Below are 21,055 nucleotides of genomic sequence, written 5' to 3'. Positions count from 1 at the left end.
TCTATCCATTTAAGTTAAACTAGCGATGTCTGTTTCTCAGAGAATTTGAAACAATGTTGCCACATACCGTTTTGCTGAAGGTGAAAGGGGCGGCATGTGGCACAGTGGCTAGCACTGGGACTGCGGCACTGAGAAGACAGAGGGTGGTGATGGATGGCAAATTTTCAGACTGGAGACCAGTTACCAGTGGTGTACCACAGGGATCAGTGCTGGGCCCTCTGCTATTTGTGATTTTTATCAATGACATTGATACGATGCTGAGCTATGCCGAAAAATGGCAGATAGAGTTTAACCCAGATAATTGCGAGGTGATTCATTTTGGTGGAAAAAATTCAATGCCCATTACAGGGTCAACGGCAGGGTTGTGAGGAATGTGGAGGAACAGAGAGATCTTGGAGTTCATGTCCACATATCTCTGAAGGTTGCCACTCAAGTGGATAGAGCTGTGAAGAAGTCTTATCGTGTGTTAGTGTTTATTAACGGGGGCTTGAGTTTAAGAGCCGCGGGGTTATGCTGCAACTATTCCTCACCCTGCTGAGACCACATTTGGAGCATTGTGTGCAGTTCTGGTGACTTCATTACAGGAAGGATGTGGAAGCATTGGAAAGGGTGCAAAGGAGATTTACCAAGCTGCTACCTGGATTGCAGGATAGGTCTTATGAGGAAAGGTTGAGGGAGTTACAGCTTTTCTCTTTGTAGCGGAGGAGGATGAGAGGTGACATAAGAGGTTGAGAAAATGATGAGGGGGTTAGAGACTATTACCTTGGGTGGATGTAGCTGTTACAAGGGGGCATAACGATAAGATTCAGGGTGGGAGATATAGGAGGGATGTCCGAGGTAGGTTCTTTACTCAGAGAGCGGTTAGGGTGTGGAATGGACTGCCTGCTGTGATAGTGGAGTCAGACACTTTAGGAACTTTCAAGTAGTTATTGGATAGGAACATGGAGCACACCAGAATGACATGGAGTGGGATCGCTTAATCTTGCGTTCGGACAATGCTCGGCACAACATCGAGGGCCGAAGCCCCTGTTCTCTGCTGCACTGTTCTATGTTCCATGTTCCATGAGGAACCGGGTTCGAATCCCAGCCCTGGGTTGCTGTGCGTGTGGAGTTTGCACATTCTCCCCATGTCTGCGTGGTTTTCACCCCCACAACCCAAAGATGTGCACGTTAGGTGGATTGGTCACGCTAAATCCCCCTGAATTGGAAGAAAAACAGTAAGTGGGTGCACTAAAAATTTTTTACAAAGTTAATAAGGTGACATGAAAAAGATAATTGTGATGATCGGAATACCTTGCCCATTTAAGAGGCTTGGCATTGCCCCTTTAAGAAGCTTGGAACCCTGGGGGACTCCGCCTCTGGCTCCGCCCCCTGGGAAACAGTATTTAAGATGAGACTCCATTTTGCGAGCATACTTCTCTTGGATGCTGCCATTGTTCAATGCTTATTAAAGCCTTTGATTACTGACCTAACTTTCGCGTCGTAATTGAGAGTGCCTCAATTTAATAAGCATTTCACATCAAGATGGACAGCAGTCTGAAACCAGAGAAACTCAACCTGGATGGCAGGACGCCTGAAGCCTCGGAAATTTTTAAACATTGGCTCCGGTGTTTTGAGGACTATCTGGACTCCTTACCGTCTGATTTCGACAGCGCTTGCAAGCTGCGTAACCTCCGTACGTACTCCGCGGACCTTACGAATCCCTCTCGATCCCCTCCAGACTCGGCCACGCTACAGGCCTGTGCCACGCGTCGATCCACTCACTCCGGGGGCTCCCCATGCTATTTCTGTGGGCAAGGCCAGCACCCATGCCAGCGTTTTGCGGCCCGATCCGCGACCTGCAACGACTGCGGGAAGAAAGGGCACTTCGCGAAAGTCTGCCTGGCTGGGCCCAAAGGCCACAAACAAAAGTCTCACCGGGCCCAGAAATCAAGCTCCCTGCCTCACAGACCCCGCAACGTGGCTGCGCTGCGGCCAGACATGCCAACTTCTGTCGCGTCACCGACCTCGTGCGAGATATGGGAGCGGCCATCTTGGAGGCGGCCATCTTCAAAACCCGACACGTGCGACCGCCGGCGGCGGCCATCTTGTGACTCCGGGCGGCCATTTTGTGAGTCCGACTCTGACGACCCACACCTAGGAGCGATCACGCTTGATCAATCACGGCCGAAACACCTGCGAAACTCGATGATGCGGGTGCGAATCAATGGCCAAGACACTCCCTGCCTGTTCGACTACGGGAGCACGGAGAGTTTTATCCACCCAGACACGGTAAGGCGCTGCTCCCTGCGCACCCATCCCGCCTCCCAAACTATCGCCCTCGCCTCAGGGTCCCATTTGGTTCAAATCACGGGGTATTGTGTCGCGGACCTCGCAATTCAAGGCGCGAAATACTCCCGTTTTAAACTTTACATTTTTCCTCAACTCTGCGCCCCCCTGCTGCTCGGCCTCGACTTTCAGTGCAGCCACCGGAGCCTGACACTGCAGTTCGGCGGACCCCTGCCCCCACTCACTGTCTGCAGCCTGGCGACACTCAAAGTTGCGCCACCCCGCCTCTTCGCGAACCTCACTCCCGACTGTAAGCCCATCGCCACCAAGAGTCGCCGGTACAGTACCCAAGACTTGACTTTCATCAAGTCGGAGGTTCAGTGGCTACTAAAAGAGGGGGTCATAGAGGCCAGCAACAGCTCTTGGAGGGCCCAAGTATTAGTAGTCCGCTCCGGGGAAAAGCAACGCATGGTTGTAGATTATAGTCAGACAATAAACCGCTTCACACAACTCGATGCGTACCCACTTCCCCGCATAGCTGAAATGGTGACCCAAATTGCCCAGTATCGAGTGTTCTCCACGGTTGACCTCAAATCGGCCTACCACCAACTCCCTATTCGCTCAGAGGACCGCCCCTACACGGCTTTTGAAGCAGCCGGTCGGCTGTTTCACTTCCTCAGGGTACCCTTTGGTGTTACAAACGGAGTCTCCGTTTTCCAGAGGGCGATGGATCAAATGGTGGACCAGTACGGCTTACGGGCGACCTTCCCGTACTTGGACAACGTCACCATCTGCGGCCATGACCAGCAGGACCACGATGCAAACCTGAGGAAGTTCCTCCAGACTGCCCGGGCCCTCAACCTCACGTACAACAAAGAGAAATGCGTGTTCCACACAACCCGGCTCGCCATCCTCGGCTACGTCGTGGAGAACGGGGTCCTAGGCCCGGACCCCGACCGCATGCGTCCCCTTAAGGAACTCCCCCTGCCCTGTAGCCTCAAAGCACTCAAACGGTGCTTGGGGCTTTTCTCCTATTACACCCAGTGGGTCCCCAAATATGCGGACAAAGCCCGGCCACTCATTAAGACCCCGGTTTTTCCCCTGACGGATGAGGCCCAGTCGGCTTTCAACCGTATCAAGGCCGGCATCATCAAGGCCGCCATACACGCGGTGGACGATGCCATCCTCTTTCAAATAGAAAGCGATGCATCAGACGTCGCCCTGGCTGCTACCCTCAACCAAGTGGGCAGACCAGTAGCGTTCTTCTCCCAAACCCTCAACGCCTCGGAAATTCGACACTCTACAGTCGAGAAGGAGGCACAAGCCATAGTGGAGGCAGTGCGACACTGGAGGCACTACCTAGCCGGTAGGAGGTTCACCCTCATCACCGACCAACGGTCGGTTGCCTTTATGTTCGATAACGCACAACGGGGCAAAATAAAGAACGACAAGATTCTGAGGTGGAGAATAGAGCTCTCCACCTATACGTACGATATTAAATATCGCCCAGGGAAGCTCAACGAGTCCCCAGATGCCCTGTCTTGCGGGACGTGCGCCAACGCGCAATTGGACCGCCTGAGAGCCATCCACGATGACCTCTGCCACCCGGGGGTCACCCGGCTTGCCCACTTCATCAAGTCCCGCAACCTGCCCTACTCCACAGGGGAGGTCAAGGCCATGACTAAGGGATGCCAGATCTGTGCGGAATGCGAGCCGCAGTTCTATCGACCAGACAAGGCCCGCCTGATAAAAGCCTCTGGGCCCTTTGAGCGACTAAGCATGGACTTCAATGGGCCTCTCCCTTCCAATAACCGTAACATCTATTTCCTCACCATCATCGATGAATTCTCCCGCTTCCCTTTTGCTGTCCCCTGCCCCGATACTACCTCGGCCTCCGTGATCAAGGCACTGCGCAGCATCTTCGCTCTGTTTGGTTTCCCCGCTTATATCCACAGCGACCCGGGTACATCGTTCATGAGCGATGAGCTGTGTCGGTACCTGCTCAGCAAGGGCATCGCCTCGAGCAGGACGAGGAGCTATAACCCGCGGGGAAATGGGCAAGTGGAGAGGGAGAACGCGACAGTCTGGAAGGCTGTCCTCCTAGCCCTACGGTCAAGGAGTCTCCCTATCGCCCGCTGGCAGGAGGTCCTACCAGATGCCCTGCACTCCATTCGTTCGCTCCTCTGTACGGCCACGAACGAGACCCCTCACAATCGTTTGTTTGTCTTCCCCAGGAAGTCCACCTCTGGAGTCTCGCTTCCACCCTAGCTGACGTCTCCGGGTCCAGTCCTATTCCGGAGGCATGTGAGGAGCCATAAAACGGAACCAATAGTCAAGAGGGTCCACCTGCTGCATGCAAACCCTGAATACGCCTATGTCAAGCACCCCGATGGCAGGCACCCTGGCACCTGGGGTGACCTGGCACCCGCTGGCTCGCCCACCAATCCTCCCACCGACCCCTCCCCCCCCTTCTACCGACGCTCCCGGCCCTACACCGAACTCTGACTTCGACAGCGCCCCCTCCATAGCGCCCCCTGCCCCCCAGCCGACACCGACCACCCTAATCACTCCTGATACCCCCCCCTCTCCAAGGCGGACAAAGCTTCAGTCAACCGTGCTCCCGGATAGAACACCATCGGAACTGACCGCATCCACGGCGCCACCACCGGAGCGGCGAAAGTCAACACGGACTACCAGACCACCACAAAGACTGAACTTATAATTTAAAAACACTTCATCCCCGACGGACTATGTGTTTTTTTTAAACAGGGGGTGAATGTTATGATCGGAATACCTTGCCCCTTTAAGAGGCTTGGCATTGCCCCATTAAGAGGTTTGGAACCCTGGGGTACTCCGCCTCTGGCTACGCCCCCTGGGAAACAGTATTTAAGATGAGACTCCATTTTGCGAGCATACTTCTCTTGGATGCTGCCATTGTTCAATGCTTATTAAAGCTTTTGATTACTGACCTAACTTTCACGTCGTAATTGAGAGTGCCTCAATAATCAACCGCACTAAACCTGCCCGTATTTTATGGAATATTACCTTATTGACTCGTAATATTCCTCAAACTTCATTATCCAGTGTAACACATTTTTTGATCTGTTTCTACTGTTGAATTTAGTGACCCATTGCACTAACATACCTCAATCCCTTTCCCCCACCCCCAATCCTTTACCCCGACATGTGAAGCCGCTCTGCTTTCTGTCAGTATCCAACATTTCAGCTTGCATCTCCTTTATTTAGCCTTGCTGTCTTGCTGATCTCTCTGTCCTTGATCAGCAGCATTATTCCAATAGAGTTTGACAAACACCGCCTCAACTATCGATGAGGTGCTTTATAGAATCCTGGACTCAACACCGTGTTCAACAATTGTACATCATTATCCAGGCCCCATTTTGGTTCCTTTCCATTTGCAAGTTTTGATTTTAACCCATTTTTCTCTTGTTTCTGCTTTGAGACAGCAGCTGCTCATTATTCTGCGATTCACGCCTCCTCTGGCCACATCTTGTCCCAATCCCCACATTGACAATGCTTTTGCCATTTAATTTCTCCTGCCTTCCACCCTGTGACAGACCTTCCCACTTTTTTTAATCACCTCCCATCTGTTTAAAACCTGTTGACTTTTTTTCCTCCTCTTCAGGTGTTGCCAGACCAGCTGGGCATTTTCAGCATTTTTTGTTTTTACATCACATTTACCTTGTCTTTTGTGGGGGAAAAATGTTTTGTTGTATTTTCATACCGTGGAACAGCAGCAATAAACCCTGTCAACCTTTCCCAAAGTTCAGTGGGACCCTCAACCTGGGATGATCGCACAGGCTGATTATGGGTGGGGGTTTCAACACGGTTATTGATCAAGGCCTGGACCGGTCATGTTCGAGAACGGGCAAGGTGCCAGCAATGGCAAAGGAGCCGAAATGGATCATGGAGCAGCTGGGAGGGGGTGGGGTGGATCCGTGGAGATTTAGGCAGCCGAGAGCCAGGGAATTTTCTTCCTTCTCCCACGTTCACAAGGTGTAATCCTGGATAAATTTCTTTGTTGTGGGCAGGGCACTGTTGTTGAGGGTGGTGGATACGGGGTATTCGGCAATTACGATATTGGACCATGCTCCGTACTGGGTGGACCTGCAGGTCAGGATGGACAGTAAGCAGCGCCCACAGTGGAGATTGGATGTGGGGCTGTTGGCAAACGAAGTGGTCTGCGAGAGGTTGAGGAAGTGGATGCTGAACTACCTGCAGGTAAACGATAGATCCAGACTTACAGTGACAGGACGGACAGCCATGATGTGGAGATGCCGGCGTTGGACTGGGGTGAGCACTGTAACACGGACAGGGCAGAGAAGGACCGACTGGTAAGAGAGAGCCTACGAGTCGATAGGAAGTATGTGAAGGCGCCAGAGCCAGGGCTGTTGAGGGAACGCCGGAGGCTGCAGGTAGAATTTAGTTTGTTAACTACAGGAAAGGCAGAGGAGGAACTCAGGAAGGTGAAGGAAGCGGTGTACATGGGGAAAAGGCCAGTAGGTTGATTGCACAGCAGCTCAGAAAAAGGGAGGCAGCGAGGGACATAGAGAAAGTGGTTGATGGGGATTGGAACTTAGTTGGGGGCTCGGAGGGGGTGAGCAAGGCCTTTGGGACTTTTATAGTAGTCCTTGATAAATATCAAACTAATCGGAAGGACTGAGTGGATGGTAAGGGTGGTGTAGCTCTGTTATTTAAGGATGACATCCGGGCAATGGGAAGGGATGGCATCGGTGCAATGGAGGACAAGGTTGAATCCATTTGGGTGGAAATTAGGAATAGTAAGGTGAAAAAGGCACTGATAGGAGTAGTCTATAGGCCACCAAATAGTAACAATATGGTGGGGCAGGCAATAAACAAGTAACAATATGGTGGGGCAGCAGGGTAGCATGGTGGTTAGCATAAATGCTTCACAGCTCCAGGGTCCCAGGTTCGGTTCCTGGCTGGGTCACTGTCTGTGTGGAGTCTGCACGTCCTCCCCCTGTGTGCGTGGGTTTCCTCCGGGTGCTCCGGTTTCCTCCCACAGTCCAAAGATGTGCGGGTTAGGTGGATTGGCCATGCTAAATTGCCCGTAGTGTCCTAATAAAAGTAAGGTTAAGGGGGGGTTGTTGGGTTACGGGTATAGGGTGGATACGTGGGTTTGAGTAGGGTGGTCATGGCTCGGCACAACATTGAGGGCCGAAGGGCCTGTTCTGTGCTGTACTGTTCTATGTAAATAACTGATGCATGTAGAAATGATACAGTCGTTATCATGGGGGATTTTAATCTACATGTTGATTGGTTTAACCAGGTCAGTCAAGGCAGCCTGGAGGAGGAGTTTATAGAATATATCCGTGATAGTTTCCGAGAAGAGTATGTAACAGAACCTTCAAGGGAACAAGCTGATGTAGACTGGGAGCAAAGACTTTATGGTGAAACAGTTGAGGAACAGTGGAGAACCTTCCAAGCGATTTTTCACAGTATATACCAACAAAAAGGAAGGACTGTAGAAAGAGGGAAAATCGACCGTGGATATCTAAGGAAATAAGGGAGAGTATCAAATTGAAGGAAAAAACATCCAAAGTGGCAAAGATTAGTGGGAGACTAGAGAACTGGGAAATCTTTAGGGGGCAACAGAAAGCTACTACAAAAGCTATAAATAAGAGTAAGATAGATTGTGAGAGTGAACAGGTGCCGGAATGTGGCGACTAGGGGCTTTTCAGGTAAATATCTGTCCTGTAGAGGATGAGAAGCGTGATTTAATAATAGGAGTTGAGGAAATGGCTGAGGAACTGAACAGGTTTTTTGGGTCTGTCTTCACAGTGGAAGACAGAAGTAACATGCCAGTAACTGATATTAATGAAGCTATGACAGGTGAGGACCTTGTGATGATTGTTATCATGAAGGAGATAGTGGTGGGCAAGCCCATAGGGCTAAAGGTAGACAAGTCTCCTGGCCCTGATGGAATGCGTCACAGAGTGCTAAAAGAGATGGCTCAGGAAAAAGCAAATGCACTAGTGATAATTTACGAAAATTCACTAGACTCTGGGATGGTCCCGGCGGATTGGAAATGAGCAAACGTGACATCACTGTTTAAAAAAGGAGGTAGGCAGAGAGCGGGTAATTAGACCATAAGACATAAGACCATAAGACATAGGAGTGGAAGAAGGCCATTTGGCCCATCGAGTCCACTCCGCCATTCAATCATGGCTGATGGGCATTTCAACTCCACCTACCAGCATTCTCCCCGTAGCCCTTAATTCCTCGCGACATCAAGAATTTATCTATCTCTGCCTTGAAGCCATTTAGCGTCCCGGCCTCCACTGCACTCCGCGGCAATGAATTCCACAGGCCCACCACTCTCTGGCTGAAGAAATGTCTCCGCATTTCTGTTCTGAATTTACCCCCTCTAATTCTAAGGCTGTGCCCACGGGTCCTCGTCTCCTCGCCTAACGGAATCAGTTTCTTTGCTTCCACCCTTTCTAAGCCATGTATTATCTTGTAAGTTTCTATTAGATCTCCCCTTAACCTTCTAAACTCCAATGAATACAATCCCAGGATCCTCAGCCGTTCATCATATGTTAGACCCGCCATTCCAGGGATCATCCGTGTGAATCTCCGCTGGACACGCTCCAGTGCCAGTATGTCCTTTCTGAGATGTGGGGCCCAAAACTGGACACAGTACTCCAAATGGGGCCTAACCAGAGCCTTATAAAGGCTCAGTAGCACATCGCTGCTTTTATATTCCAACCCTCTTGAGATAAATGACAACATTGCATTCGCTTTCTTAATCACAGATTCAACCTGCATGTTTACCTTGAGGGAATCCTCGACTAGCACTCCCAGATCCCTTTGTACTTTGGCATTATGAATTTTCTCACCGTTTAGAAAGTAGTCTATGCTTGGATTCTTTTTTCCAAAGTGCAAGACCTCACATTTTCTCACGTTGAATTGCATCTGCCATTTCCTGCACCACTCTCCCAAACTGTCTAGATCCTTCTGCAGCCTCCCCACTTCCTTAGCACTACCTGCCTGACCACCTAACTTCGTATCATCGGCAAACTTCGCTAGAATGCCCCCAGTCCCTTCATCCAGATCATTAATATATATGGTGAACAGCTGCGGCCCCAACACTGAACCCTGTGGGACACCGCTGGTCACCGGCTGCCATTCCGAAAAAGAACCTTTTATCCCAACTCTCTGCCTTCTGTCAGACAGCCAATCCTCAACCCATGCCAGTAGCTCACCTCGAACACCATGGGCCCTCACCTTACTCAGCAGCCTCCTGTGTGGCACCTTATCAAAGGCCTTTTGGAAATCCAGATAGACCACGTCCACTGGGTTTCCCTGGTCTAACCTACTTGTCACCTCCTCAAAGAATTCTAACAGGTTCGTCAGGCATGACCTCCCCTTACTAAATCCATGTTGACTTGTTCTAATCCGACCCTGCTCTTCCAAGAATTTAGAAATCTCATCCTTAACGATCGATTCTAGAATTTTACCAACAACCGAGGTTAGGCTAATTGGCCTATAATTTTCCATCTTTTGTCTTGATCCTTTCTTGAACAAGGGGGTTACAACAGCGATCTTCCAATCGTCCGGGACTTTCCCTGACTCCAGTGATTTTTGAAAGATCTCAACCAACGCTTCCGCTATTTCTTCAGCCACCTCTCTCAGAACTCTAGGGTGTAGCCCATCGGGGCCAGGAGATTTGTCAATTTTAAGACCTTTTAGCTTTTTTAGCACCATCTCTTTTGTAATGGCAACCATACTCAACTCAGCCCCCTGACCCTCTATAATTTTGGGGATATTACTCATGTCTTCCACTGTGAAGACAGACGCAAAGTACTTATTAAGTTCTCCAGCCATTTCCTCGTCTCCCATCACTAGCCTTCCGGAATCAGTTTGAATTGGCCCAATGTCTACTTTGGCCTGTCGTTTGTTTCTTATGTATTGAAAGAAACTTTTACTATCATTTCTTATATTACTGGCGAGCCTGCCTTCATATTTGATCCTCTCCTTCCTTATTTGTCTCTTTGTTAACCTCTGTTTGTTTTTGTAGCCTTCCCAATCTTCTGATTTCCCAGTGCTTTTGGCCACTTTATAGGATCTCTCTTTTTCTTTGATACATTTCCTGACCTCCTTTGTCAGCCATGGCTGTCTAATCCCTCCCCGGATAATCTTTCTTTTCTTGGGGATGAACCTCTGTACAGTGTCCTCAATTATGCATACAAACTCCTGCCATTTTTGCTCTGCTGTCTTCCCCACTAGGGTCTGCTTCCAGTCGATTTTCGCCAGTTCCTCTCTCATGCCCTCGTAATTACCTTTATTTAACTGTAACACCATTACATCCGATTTTGCCTTCTCTCTTTCAAACTGCAGACTGAACTCAACCATATTATGATCGCTGCTTCCTAAGTGTTCCCTTACTTTAAGATCTTTTATAAAGTCTGGTTCATTACATAGCACTAGGTCCAGAATAGCCTGCTCCCTTGTGGGCTCCATGACAAGCTGTTCCAAAAAGCCATCTTGTAAGCATTCCATGAATTCCTTTTCTTTGGATCCACTGGCTACGTTATTTACCCAATCCACCTGCATATTGAAGTCCCCCATGATCACCGTGACCTTGCCTTTCTGACATGCCTTTTCTATTTCCCGGTACATGTTGCGCCCCTGGTCCTGACCACGGTTAGGAGGTCTGTACATAACTCCCATTATGGTTTTTTTGCCTTTGTGGTTCCTCAATTCTACCCACACAGACTCCACATCATCCGACCCTATGTCGTTTAGGGCCATAGATTTAATTTTGTTCTTAACTAACAAGGCAACCCCACCCCCTCGGCCCACCTTCCTGTCTTTTCGATAGGTTGTATATCCTTGGATGTTTAACTGCCAGTCCTGAACCCCCTGCAGCCATGTCTCTGTGATGCCTACCACATCATAATCATTCACGATGATCTGTGCCATTAGTTCGTCTACTTTGTTACAATTGCTACGAGCATTCAGGTAAAGTACCTTAATGCTAACTTTCTTATCATTACAGATATTGGAAGTCCTAAGATGTCCAAAGTTATTCTTCCTTTTTGTTGAATTCCTAGTCTGCATCAAGCTTAAATCCACCTGCCTACATGTTATCCTCCTGTGTATCTTGCCATTTAACTCCATGCTCCCTGTCGCTTTCACTTTCCCTTCCCCCCAACTCAGAAGTTCAAAGTCCTGCTGACCACCCTATTTATCCTCTTTGCTAGAACACTGGTTCCAGATCGGTTCAGGTGGAGACCGTCCCAACGGTACAGATCCCCCCGGTTCCAAAACTGATGCCAATGTCCCATGAAGTGGAATCCCTCTTTCCCACACCAATCCCTTAGCCACGTGTTTACTTCCCTAATTTTCTTGTCCCTATGCCAATTGGCACGTGGCTCGGGCAGTAATCCGGAGATTATGACCCTTGAGGACCTGTATTTCAATTTTCTTCCTAGTGCTTGATAGTCCCCGAACAGGTCCTCCACCCTAGCTTTACCTATGTTGTTAGTCCCAATGTGGACCACAACAACTGGATCCTCCCCCTCCCGCTCCAATATCCTTTCAAGCCGGTCAGAGATGTCCTGCACCCTGGCACCGGGCAGGCGACACACCATGCGAGACTCCCGATCCGGCTTGCATAGGATACTATCTGTCCCCCTAATTATAGAATCCCCTATAACAACTACTTGTCTTTTTACTCCCCCCTCTTGAATGGCCTTCTGCACCATGGTACCGTGGTCAGCTGGCTCATCCTGTCCAGAGCCCTTTTCCTCATCCATACAGGGAGCAAGAGTCTCATACCTGTTGGACAAGGTCAAGGGCTGAGGCTCCTGCACTCCTGAACTCAGGTTCCCCCTGCCTGCCTCACTAACAGTCACACTCTGAAATCCCTGATCACTTACTGAATGTGAATTACTTAAACTCCCAGGTGTGACTGCCTCCTGAAACAAAGTGTCCAGGTAACTCTCCCCCTCCCGGATGTGCCGCAGTGTTTGAAGCTCAGATTCCAGATCATCAACTCTGAGCCGGAGTTCTTCCAGCAACCAACACTTGCTGCAGATGTGGTCATTGCCATTCACAAGGGGAACAGCCAGCTCCCACATCATACAGCTACAGCACATCACCTGCTCAGTCATCTCTGATTAGTTAATTAATTTATTACTTTGTATAAATTTCAGTTTAAAAAAAAACAAACTGCTATAGTCTTTTTCAACCTAGTTCTGGTTAACAAATAAGAAAAAGAAAAATAATAATGTAATAAGGCACTTATCTGCTGACCCCAATGGGTCTTATTATTAGTAAGAAGTCTTACAACACCAGGTTAAAGTCCAACAGGTTTGTTTCAAACACGAGCTTTCGGAGCACGGCTCCTTCTTCAGGTGAATGGAACAAGCCTTTCCATTCACCTGAAGAAGGAGCCGTGCTCCGAAAGCTCGTGTTTGAAACAAACCTGTTGGACTTTAACCTGGTGTTGTAAGACTTCTTACTGTGCTCACCCCAGTCCAACGCCGGCATTTCCACATCATGGCTCTTATTATTAGGTTAGAGGAGGCGGGCGGGTGGGAGACACTACATGTGTAGTGTCTCGGGTGCTTGACTTCCGTCGAACTCCTTGGGTCACTGATGCAGGTGCACCTTCAACTTACGCTGACCGCACTGCACGTATGCAAATCTCCCCAGAACAGCCAATCAGAAGCTCTGCTCTGCTGCCCCCTGCTGGATGCTTGACTTCCGTCGAACTCCTTGGGTCACTGATGCAGGTGCACCTTCAACTTACGCTGACCGCACTGCACGTATGCAAATCTCCCCAGAACAGCCAATCAGAAGCTCTGCTCTGCTGCCCCCTGCTGGATTAGTTAGCTTAACTTCGGTAGTAGGGAAGATGATGGAATCTATCATCAAAGAAGAAATAGTGAGACGTCTGCATGGAAATTGTCCCATTGGGCAGATGAAGCATGGGTTCATAAATGGGAAGGTCATGCCTTACTAATGGAGTGGAATTTTTTGAGGACACTACCAGAACGGTAGATAATGGGGAGCCAATGGATGTGGTATATCTGGATTTCCAGAAAACATTTGGCAAGATGCCACACAAAAGGTTGCTGCACAGGATAAAGATGCATGGCATTAAGGGTAAAGTAGTAGCATGGATAGAGGATTGGTTAACTAATAGAAAGCAAAGAGTGGGGATTAATGAGTGTTTCTCTGGTTGGCAATCAGTAGCTAGTGGTGTCTCTCAGGGATCAGTGCTGGGACCGCAATTGTTCACAATTTGCTTCAATGATTTGGAGTTGGGGACAAAGGGTAATATGTCCAAGTTTGCAGACGACACTAAGATGAGTGGTAAAGCAAAAAGTGCAGAGGATTCCGGAAGCCTGCAGAGGAATTTGGATGGGTTAAGTGAATGGACTAGGGTCTGGCAGATGTAATACAATGTTGACAAATGTGTGGTTATCCATTTTGGTAGGAATAACAGCAAACAGGATAATTAATTAAATGACAAAATATTAAAACATGCTTCTGTGCAGAGAGACCTGGGTGTGCTCATGCATGAGTCGAAAATATTGGTTTACAGTTACAACAGGTGAATAAGAAAGAGAATGGAATTTTGTCATTCATTGCTCAAGAGATGGAGTTCAAGACTAGGGAGGTTATGCTGCAATTGTATAAGATGTCAGTGAGGCCAAACCTGGAGTATTGTGTTCAGTTTAGGTGCCCTTACCTGAGAAAGGACGGACTGGAGGTTGTGCAAAGGAGATTCACTAGGTTAATCCCAGAGCTGAAGGGGTTGGATTACGAGAAGTTGCATAATCTGGGTCTGTATTCGTTGGAATTTAGAAGGATGAAGGAGGGATCTTCTAGAAACATGTGAAATTATAAAGGGAATAGATAGGATAGATGTGGGCAGGTTATTTGCACTGGCAGGTGAAAGCAGAACTCGGGGGCACAGCCTCAAAATAAGGGGAAATAGATTGAGGCGTGTGTTTAGGAGGAGCTTCTTCACCCAAAGGGTTGTGCATCTATAGAATTCCTTGCCCAGTGAAGCAGTTGATGCTCCTTCATGAAATGTTTTTTTAGAGAAAGATCGATAGGTTTTTCAAGAATAAAGGGATTCAGGGTTATGGTGTTCGGGGCGGAAAGTGGAGCTGAGTCCACAAAAATCGGCCATGATCTCATTGAATGGTGGAGTAGGATCGAGGGGCCATGTGGCCTTCTCCTGCTTCCAGTTCTTATGTACTTATGTGCCTGTCAGGGAGGGAGGAAGTGGTCAAGCGAGGGAACCGTGGTTTACTAAAGTAGTTGAATCACATGTCAAGAGGAAGAAGGAGGCTTGTGTAAAGATGAGACGTGAAGGTTCAGTTAGGGCGCTCGAGAGTTACAGGTTAGCTAGGAAGGATCTAAAGAGACAGCTAAGAAGAGCCAGGAGGGGACATGAGAAATATTTGGCACGTAGGATCAAGGATAACCCGAAAGCTTTCTATAGGTATGTGAGGAATAAAAGAATGACTAGGGTAAGATGTGGGCCTGTCAAGGAAAGTTGTGCGTGGAGTCCAAGGAGATAGGAGAGGTGCTGAATGAATATTTTTCCATCAGTATTCTCACAGGAAAACGACGATGTTGTTGTGGAGAATAATGAGGTACAGGCTACTCGACTTAAAGGACTTGAGGTTCAAAAGGAGGAGGTGTGAGCAATTCTGGAAAGTGTGAAAATACCTAAGTCCCCTGAGCTTGATGGGATTTATCATAGGATTCTCTGAATTAAGGCAAGAGATTGCGGAGCCTTTGGCTTGGATCTTTATATTATCTTTGCCTTCAGGAATAGTGCCAGTAGGTTGGAGGACATCAAATGTTGACCCCTTGTTCAAGAAGGGGAATAGAGACAACCCCGGTATCTATAGACCAGTGAGCCTTACTCTCTTGTGGGCAATATCTTGGAAATTCTCAGAAGAGATAGAATTTATAATCATCTGGAAAGGAATAATTTGATTAGAGATAGTCAACACGGTTTTGTGAAGGGTAGGTCGTGCCTCACAAACCTTATTGAGATCTTTGAAAAGGTGACCAAACAGGTGGTCGAGGGTAAAGCAGTTGATTGGTGTACATGGATTTCAGTAAAGCGTTTGATGAGCTTCCGCATGGTGGGACATTGCAGAAGACACGGAGACATGGGATTTAGGGTAATTTAGCAGTGTGGATCAGAAATTGGCTAGCTGGAAGAAGACAAATTTGATAGGAAATGTTCAGCCGGAGTTCAGTAACTAGTGGTGTACCACAAAGAACTGTTTTGGGGCCACTGCTGTTTGTCATTTTTATAAATGGCCTGGAGGAGGGCGTAGAAGTATGGGTGAGTAAATCTGCAGATGACACTAAACTCGGTGGAGTTTTGGACAGTGTGGAACGATGTTGCAAGTTACAGAGGAGCAGTATAAGCTGCAGAGCTGGACTGACAGGCGGCAAATGGACTTTAATGCAGAAAAGTGTGAGGTGATTCATTTTGGAAGGAATAACAGGAAGACAGATTACTGGGCTAATGGTAAGATTCTTGGTAGTGTGGATGAGCGGAGAGATCTCGGTGTCCATGCACATAGATCCCTGAAAGTTGTCACTCCGGTAGATAGTGCTATTAATACTTTGGTGTGTTATCTTTTATTGCTACAGAGATTGAGTTTCGGAGCCATGAGGTCATGTTGCGGGCTGTACAAAACTCTGGTGTGTCTGCATTTGGTGCAGTGCTTGCAGTTCTGGTCGCTGCATAATAGGAAGGATATGGAAGCATTGGAAAGGTTGCAGAGGAGATTTACCAGGATGTTGCCTGGTCTGGAGGGAAGATCTTATGAGGGAAGGCTGAGGGTCTTGAGGCTGTTTTCGTCAGAGAAAAGAAGGTTTAGAGCTGACTTAATGGAGGCATACAAGATAACCAGAGGATTAGATATGGTGAACAGTGAGAGACTTTTTCCTCGGATGATAATGATCAGCACATAAGAACATAAGAACATAAGAACTAGGAGCAGGAGTAGGCCATCTGGCCCCTCGAGCCTGCTCCGCCATTCAATTAGATCATGGCTGATCTTTTGTGGACTCAGCTCCACTTTCCGGCCCTAACACCATAACCCTTAATCCCTTTATTCTTCAAAGAACTATCTATCTTTACCTTAAAAACATGTAATGAAGGAGGCTCAACTGCTTCACTGGGCAAGGAATTCCATAGATTCACAACCCTTTGGGTGAAGAAGTTCCTCCTTAACTCAGTTCTAAATCTACTTCCCCTTATTTTGAGGCTATGCCCCCTAGTTCTGCTGTCACCCGCCAGTGGAAACAACCTGCCCGCATCTATCCTATCTATTCCCTTCATAATTTTAAATGTTTCTATAAGATCCCCCCTCATCCTTCTAAATTCCAATGAGTACAGTCCCAGTCTACTCAACCTCTCCTCATAATCCAACCCCTTCAGCTCTGGGATTAACCTAGTGAATCTCCTCTGCACACCCTCCAGCGCCAGTACGTCCTTTCTCAAGTAAGGAGACCAAAACTGAACACAATACTCCAGGTGTGGCCGCACTAACACCTTATACAATTGCAACATAACCTCCCTAGTCTTAAACTCCATCCCTCTAGCAATGAAGGACAAAATTCCATTTGCCTTCTTAATCACCTGTTGCACTTGTAAACCAACCTTCTGTGACTCATGCACTAGCACACCCAAGTCTCTCTGAACAGCGGCATGCTTTAATATTTTATCGTTTAAATAATAATCCCGTTTGCTGTTATTCCTACCAAAATGGATAACCTCACATTTGTCAACATTGTATTCCATCTGCCAGACCCGAGCCCATTCACTTAACCTACCCAAATCCCTCTGCATACTTCCAGTATCCTCTGCACTTTTCGCTTTACCACTCATCTTAGTGTCATCTGCAAACTTGGACACATTGCCCTTGGTCCCCAACTCCAAATCATCAATGTAAATTGTGAACAATTGTGGGCCCAACACGGATCCCTGAGGGACACCACTAGCTACTGATTGCCAACCAGAGAAACACCCATTTATCCCAACTCTTTGCTTTCTATTAATTAACCAATCCTCTATCCATGCTACTACTTTACCCTTAATGCCATGCATCTTTATCTTATGCAGCAACCTTTTGTGTGGCACCTTGTCAAAGGCTTTCTGGAAATCCAGATATACCACATCCATCGGCTCCCCGTTATCTACTGCACTGGTAATGTCCTCAAAAAATTCCACTAAATTAGTTAGGCACGATCTGCCTTTTACGAACCCATGCTGCGTCTGCCCAATGGGACAATTTCTATCCAGATGCCTCGCAATTTCTTCCTTGATGATAGATTCCAGCATCTTCCCTATTACCGAAGTTAAACTCACTGGCCTATAATTTCCTGCTTTCTGCCTACCTCCTTTTTTAAACAGTGGCGTCACGTTTGCTAATTTCCAATCCACCGGGACCACCCCAGAGTCTAGTGAATTTCGGTAAATTATCACTAGTGCATCTGCAATTTCCCTAGCCATCTCTTTTAGCACTCTGGGATGCATTCCATCAGGGCCAGGAGACTTGTCTACCTTTAGCCCCATTAGCTTGCCCATCACTCCCTCCTTAGTGATAACAATCCTCTCAAGGTCCTCACCTGTCATAGCCTCATTTCTATCAGTCGTTGGCATGTTATTTGTGTCTTCCACTGTGAAGACCGACCCAAAAAACCTGTTCAGTTCCTCAGCCATTTCCTCATTTCCCATTATTAAAACTCCCTTCTCATCCTCTAAAGGACCAATATTTACCATAGCCACTCTTTTTTGTCTGAAATATTTGTAAAAACTTTTACTGTCTGTTTTTATATTCTGAGCAAGTTTACTCTCATACTCTATCTTACTCTTCTTTATAGCTTTTTTAGTAGCTTTCTGTTGCCCCCTAAAGATTTCCCAGTCCTCTAATCTCCCAGCAATCTTTGCCACTTTATATGCTTTTTCCTTCAATTTGATACTCTCCCTTATTTCCTTAGATATCCACGGTCGATTTTCCCTCTTTCTTCCGTCCTTCCTTTTTGTTGGTATAAACCTTTGCTGAGCACTGTGAAAAATTGCTTGGAAGGTTCTCCACTGTTCCTCAACTGTTCCACCATAAAGTCTTAGCTCCCAGTCTACCTTGGCTAGTTCTTCTCTCATCCCCTTGTAATCTCCTTTGTTTAAACACAAAACACTAGTATTTGATTTTACTTTCTCACCCTCCATCTGTATTTTAAATTCCACCATATTGTGATCGCTCCTTCCGAGAGGATCCCTAACTATGAGATCATGAATCAATCCTGTCTCATTACACAGGACAAGATCTAGGACCGCTTGTTTCCTCGTAGGTTCCATTACATACTGTTCTAGGAAACTATCGCGGATACATTTCTATAAACTCCTCCTCACGGTTGCCTTGACCGACCTGGTTAAACCAATCGACATGTAGATTAAAATCCCCCATGATAACTGCTGTACCATTTCTACATGCATCAGTTATTTCTTTGTTTATTGCCTGCCCCACCATCTCATTACTATTTGGTGGCCGATAGACTACTCCTATCAGTGACTTTTTCGCCTTACTATTCCTGATTTCCACCCAAATGGATTCAACCTTATCCTCCATAGCACCGATGTCATCCCTTACATGGGGACATAGCTTTAAATTCAGGGGAGCTAGATATAGGACTGATGTCAGAGGTAGCTTCTTTATTCAGATTAGTAATGGAGCGGAATGCCCTGCATGCAACAGGAGTGGACTCGCCAATATTAAGGGCATTTAAATGGTCATTGGATGAACATATGGATGATAAGGGAATAGTGTAGATGGGCTTGACAGTGGTTTTACAGGTTGGCACAACATGGAGGGCCGAAGTGCCTGTCCTGTTCTATTTTCTTTGTTCTGAAGTGACACAGGACATTTTACTGCATTAAAGGCACTGTTATAAATGCAAGTTGTTGGCGATCATTACCAGTATCTCAAATCATTGCTCAGATAGCCTCTACTCATTTCTGCTCTGTCAGATTCTGTTACCTTTCTGCTACATGTATACATTTAAGGTCTGATTCTACTCACACAGCGGTTGACCAACCACCATCAAACCTACGCTTCTCGGACATCACGAGGAAAAGTTTCCAGGTGGACTGGGATCATGGATCGGAGGAGGCGGACCAGTACAGAATCAGCTGGGTTCCATCTGCAGGAGGGGACAAAAAAGAGGTGATGAAATCCATACTTTCTGCTTCTGTGTAGCTCCAGCTGATTTTTAAATTTGCCTTGCAACATGCGAGTGTGAAGCAAAACCGCTGTCAGACAGATCTGTATATGTATGAAAATGTTCCTCCTTTCCAGAAACGATGTTTCATTGCATCCTTGTAATCTTTTCCACACTTGCTAATGAGTTGCATTCTCTGTTGGTCGTGGGGGCATGATCACCTGCAGAAGCATAAGCACATTCTTTCTGAATGGAATGACTGTACTAGAAGGTGATCAGAAAACTGCTTTCCGCACGGACCATATGCTCTTTAGTATTGAGATGTTGGGCTCAGTTGCCCACTCAAAGAAGAGCATTTGTGTAATGAACAAAACCGTCCAAATTAGTTCATTCCTTCAATTGAATTTTCTCCAGAAATACTCCACATGACCATGAGGGAATGCCACTGGGAAAGGTGGCTGCAGCCAAGGGTTGGTAAAGGATTTTAAGGTCCTTGTGGCCCCCTGAGTGATATGAAATTCAAACATCCCCATTTAATTAAGGGAATCAGTTTGCAGAAAACAAATTGGTTTCATGCACTGAACGTATCTTGACCTTCACTTTCTGCCTATTCTTCCAGATGATTATAAATGGCAAAGAGACAAGCCAGGTTTTAGATAACCTGGATCCTGACACCTTATATGATGTTACCCTTACTGCCATCTACCCAAACAAGAAGGAAAGTGATGACGTCTCAGCCTCCCAGCGTACATGTAAGACTTTAGCATATAAAAATCTCCATTTGTCTTTCCTTGGGGTACCGTGGGGCAGCACGGGGCAGCACGATAGCATTGTGGATAGCACAATGGCTTCACAGCTCCAGGGTCCCAGGTTCGATTCCGGCTTGGGTCACTGTCTGTGCGGAGTCTGCACATCCTCCCCGTGTGTGCTTGGGTTTCCTCTGGGTGCTCCGGTTTCCTCCCACAGTCCAAAGATGTGCAGGTTAGGTGGATTGGCCATGATAAATTGCCCTTGGTGTCCAAAATTGCCCATAGTGTTGGGTGGGGTTACTGGGTTATGGGGATAGGGTGGAGATGTTGACCTTGGGTAGGGTGCTCTTTCCAAGAGCCGTTGCAGACTCGATGGGCCGAATGGCCTTCTTCTGCATTGCAAAAGTCTATGATCTATTCTATGATCTTAGCAATTATCTTCAAATATTGAAAAGAGGGCAAAGTGAAATGGAAAGCACATGCTGCATATTGTGAGGTGCAGCAGATCACAATGTCCTTCAGGATGGGGTGTGGGATTAGTATGTTCCCCTGGATTCTCTGCTTCAGCTTTTGCAAAGTGTATCTATTGGCTTCATTGGCTACCCTGCTTGTGTCCAATATTCCTGGGCCATACTGCACCTTCAACCAGATAAACCTATAGAACCATAGAATTCCGACAGTGTTGAAGGAGGCTATTTGGTCTTGTGTGTCTGCAGCGACCCCCTGAAAGAGGAACCTAATTAGGCCCACTCCCCTGCCCAATCCTTGAAACCCCCCCTAACCGG

General features: G+C 47.4%; 1 protein-coding gene across 1 annotated transcript in view; it reads left to right on the top strand.

Moving 5' to 3' along the window:
- Nucleotides 1–21,055, top strand: part of LOC119963790 — a 1,053,439-nt gene that overhangs the window by 428,528 nt on the left and 603,856 nt on the right. Inside the window, exons 72-73 of the mRNA XM_038793076.1 lie at nucleotides 19,387–19,526; nucleotides 20,141–20,273. Coding sequence (XP_038649004.1) covers nucleotides 19,387–19,526; nucleotides 20,141–20,273 — 273 coding nt within the window. The remainder of the gene's footprint in view (nucleotides 1–19,386; nucleotides 19,527–20,140; nucleotides 20,274–21,055) is intronic.

The sequence above is a fragment of the Scyliorhinus canicula genome, chromosome 3 (genome assembly GCF_902713615.1).
Source record: "Scyliorhinus canicula chromosome 3, sScyCan1.1, whole genome shotgun sequence".
In the NCBI taxonomy this organism is placed as follows: domain Eukaryota; kingdom Metazoa; phylum Chordata; class Chondrichthyes; order Carcharhiniformes; family Scyliorhinidae; genus Scyliorhinus; species Scyliorhinus canicula.
The sequence above is the reverse complement of the archived record's forward strand: the minus strand, read 5'-3'. Positions and strand labels throughout refer to the sequence as shown.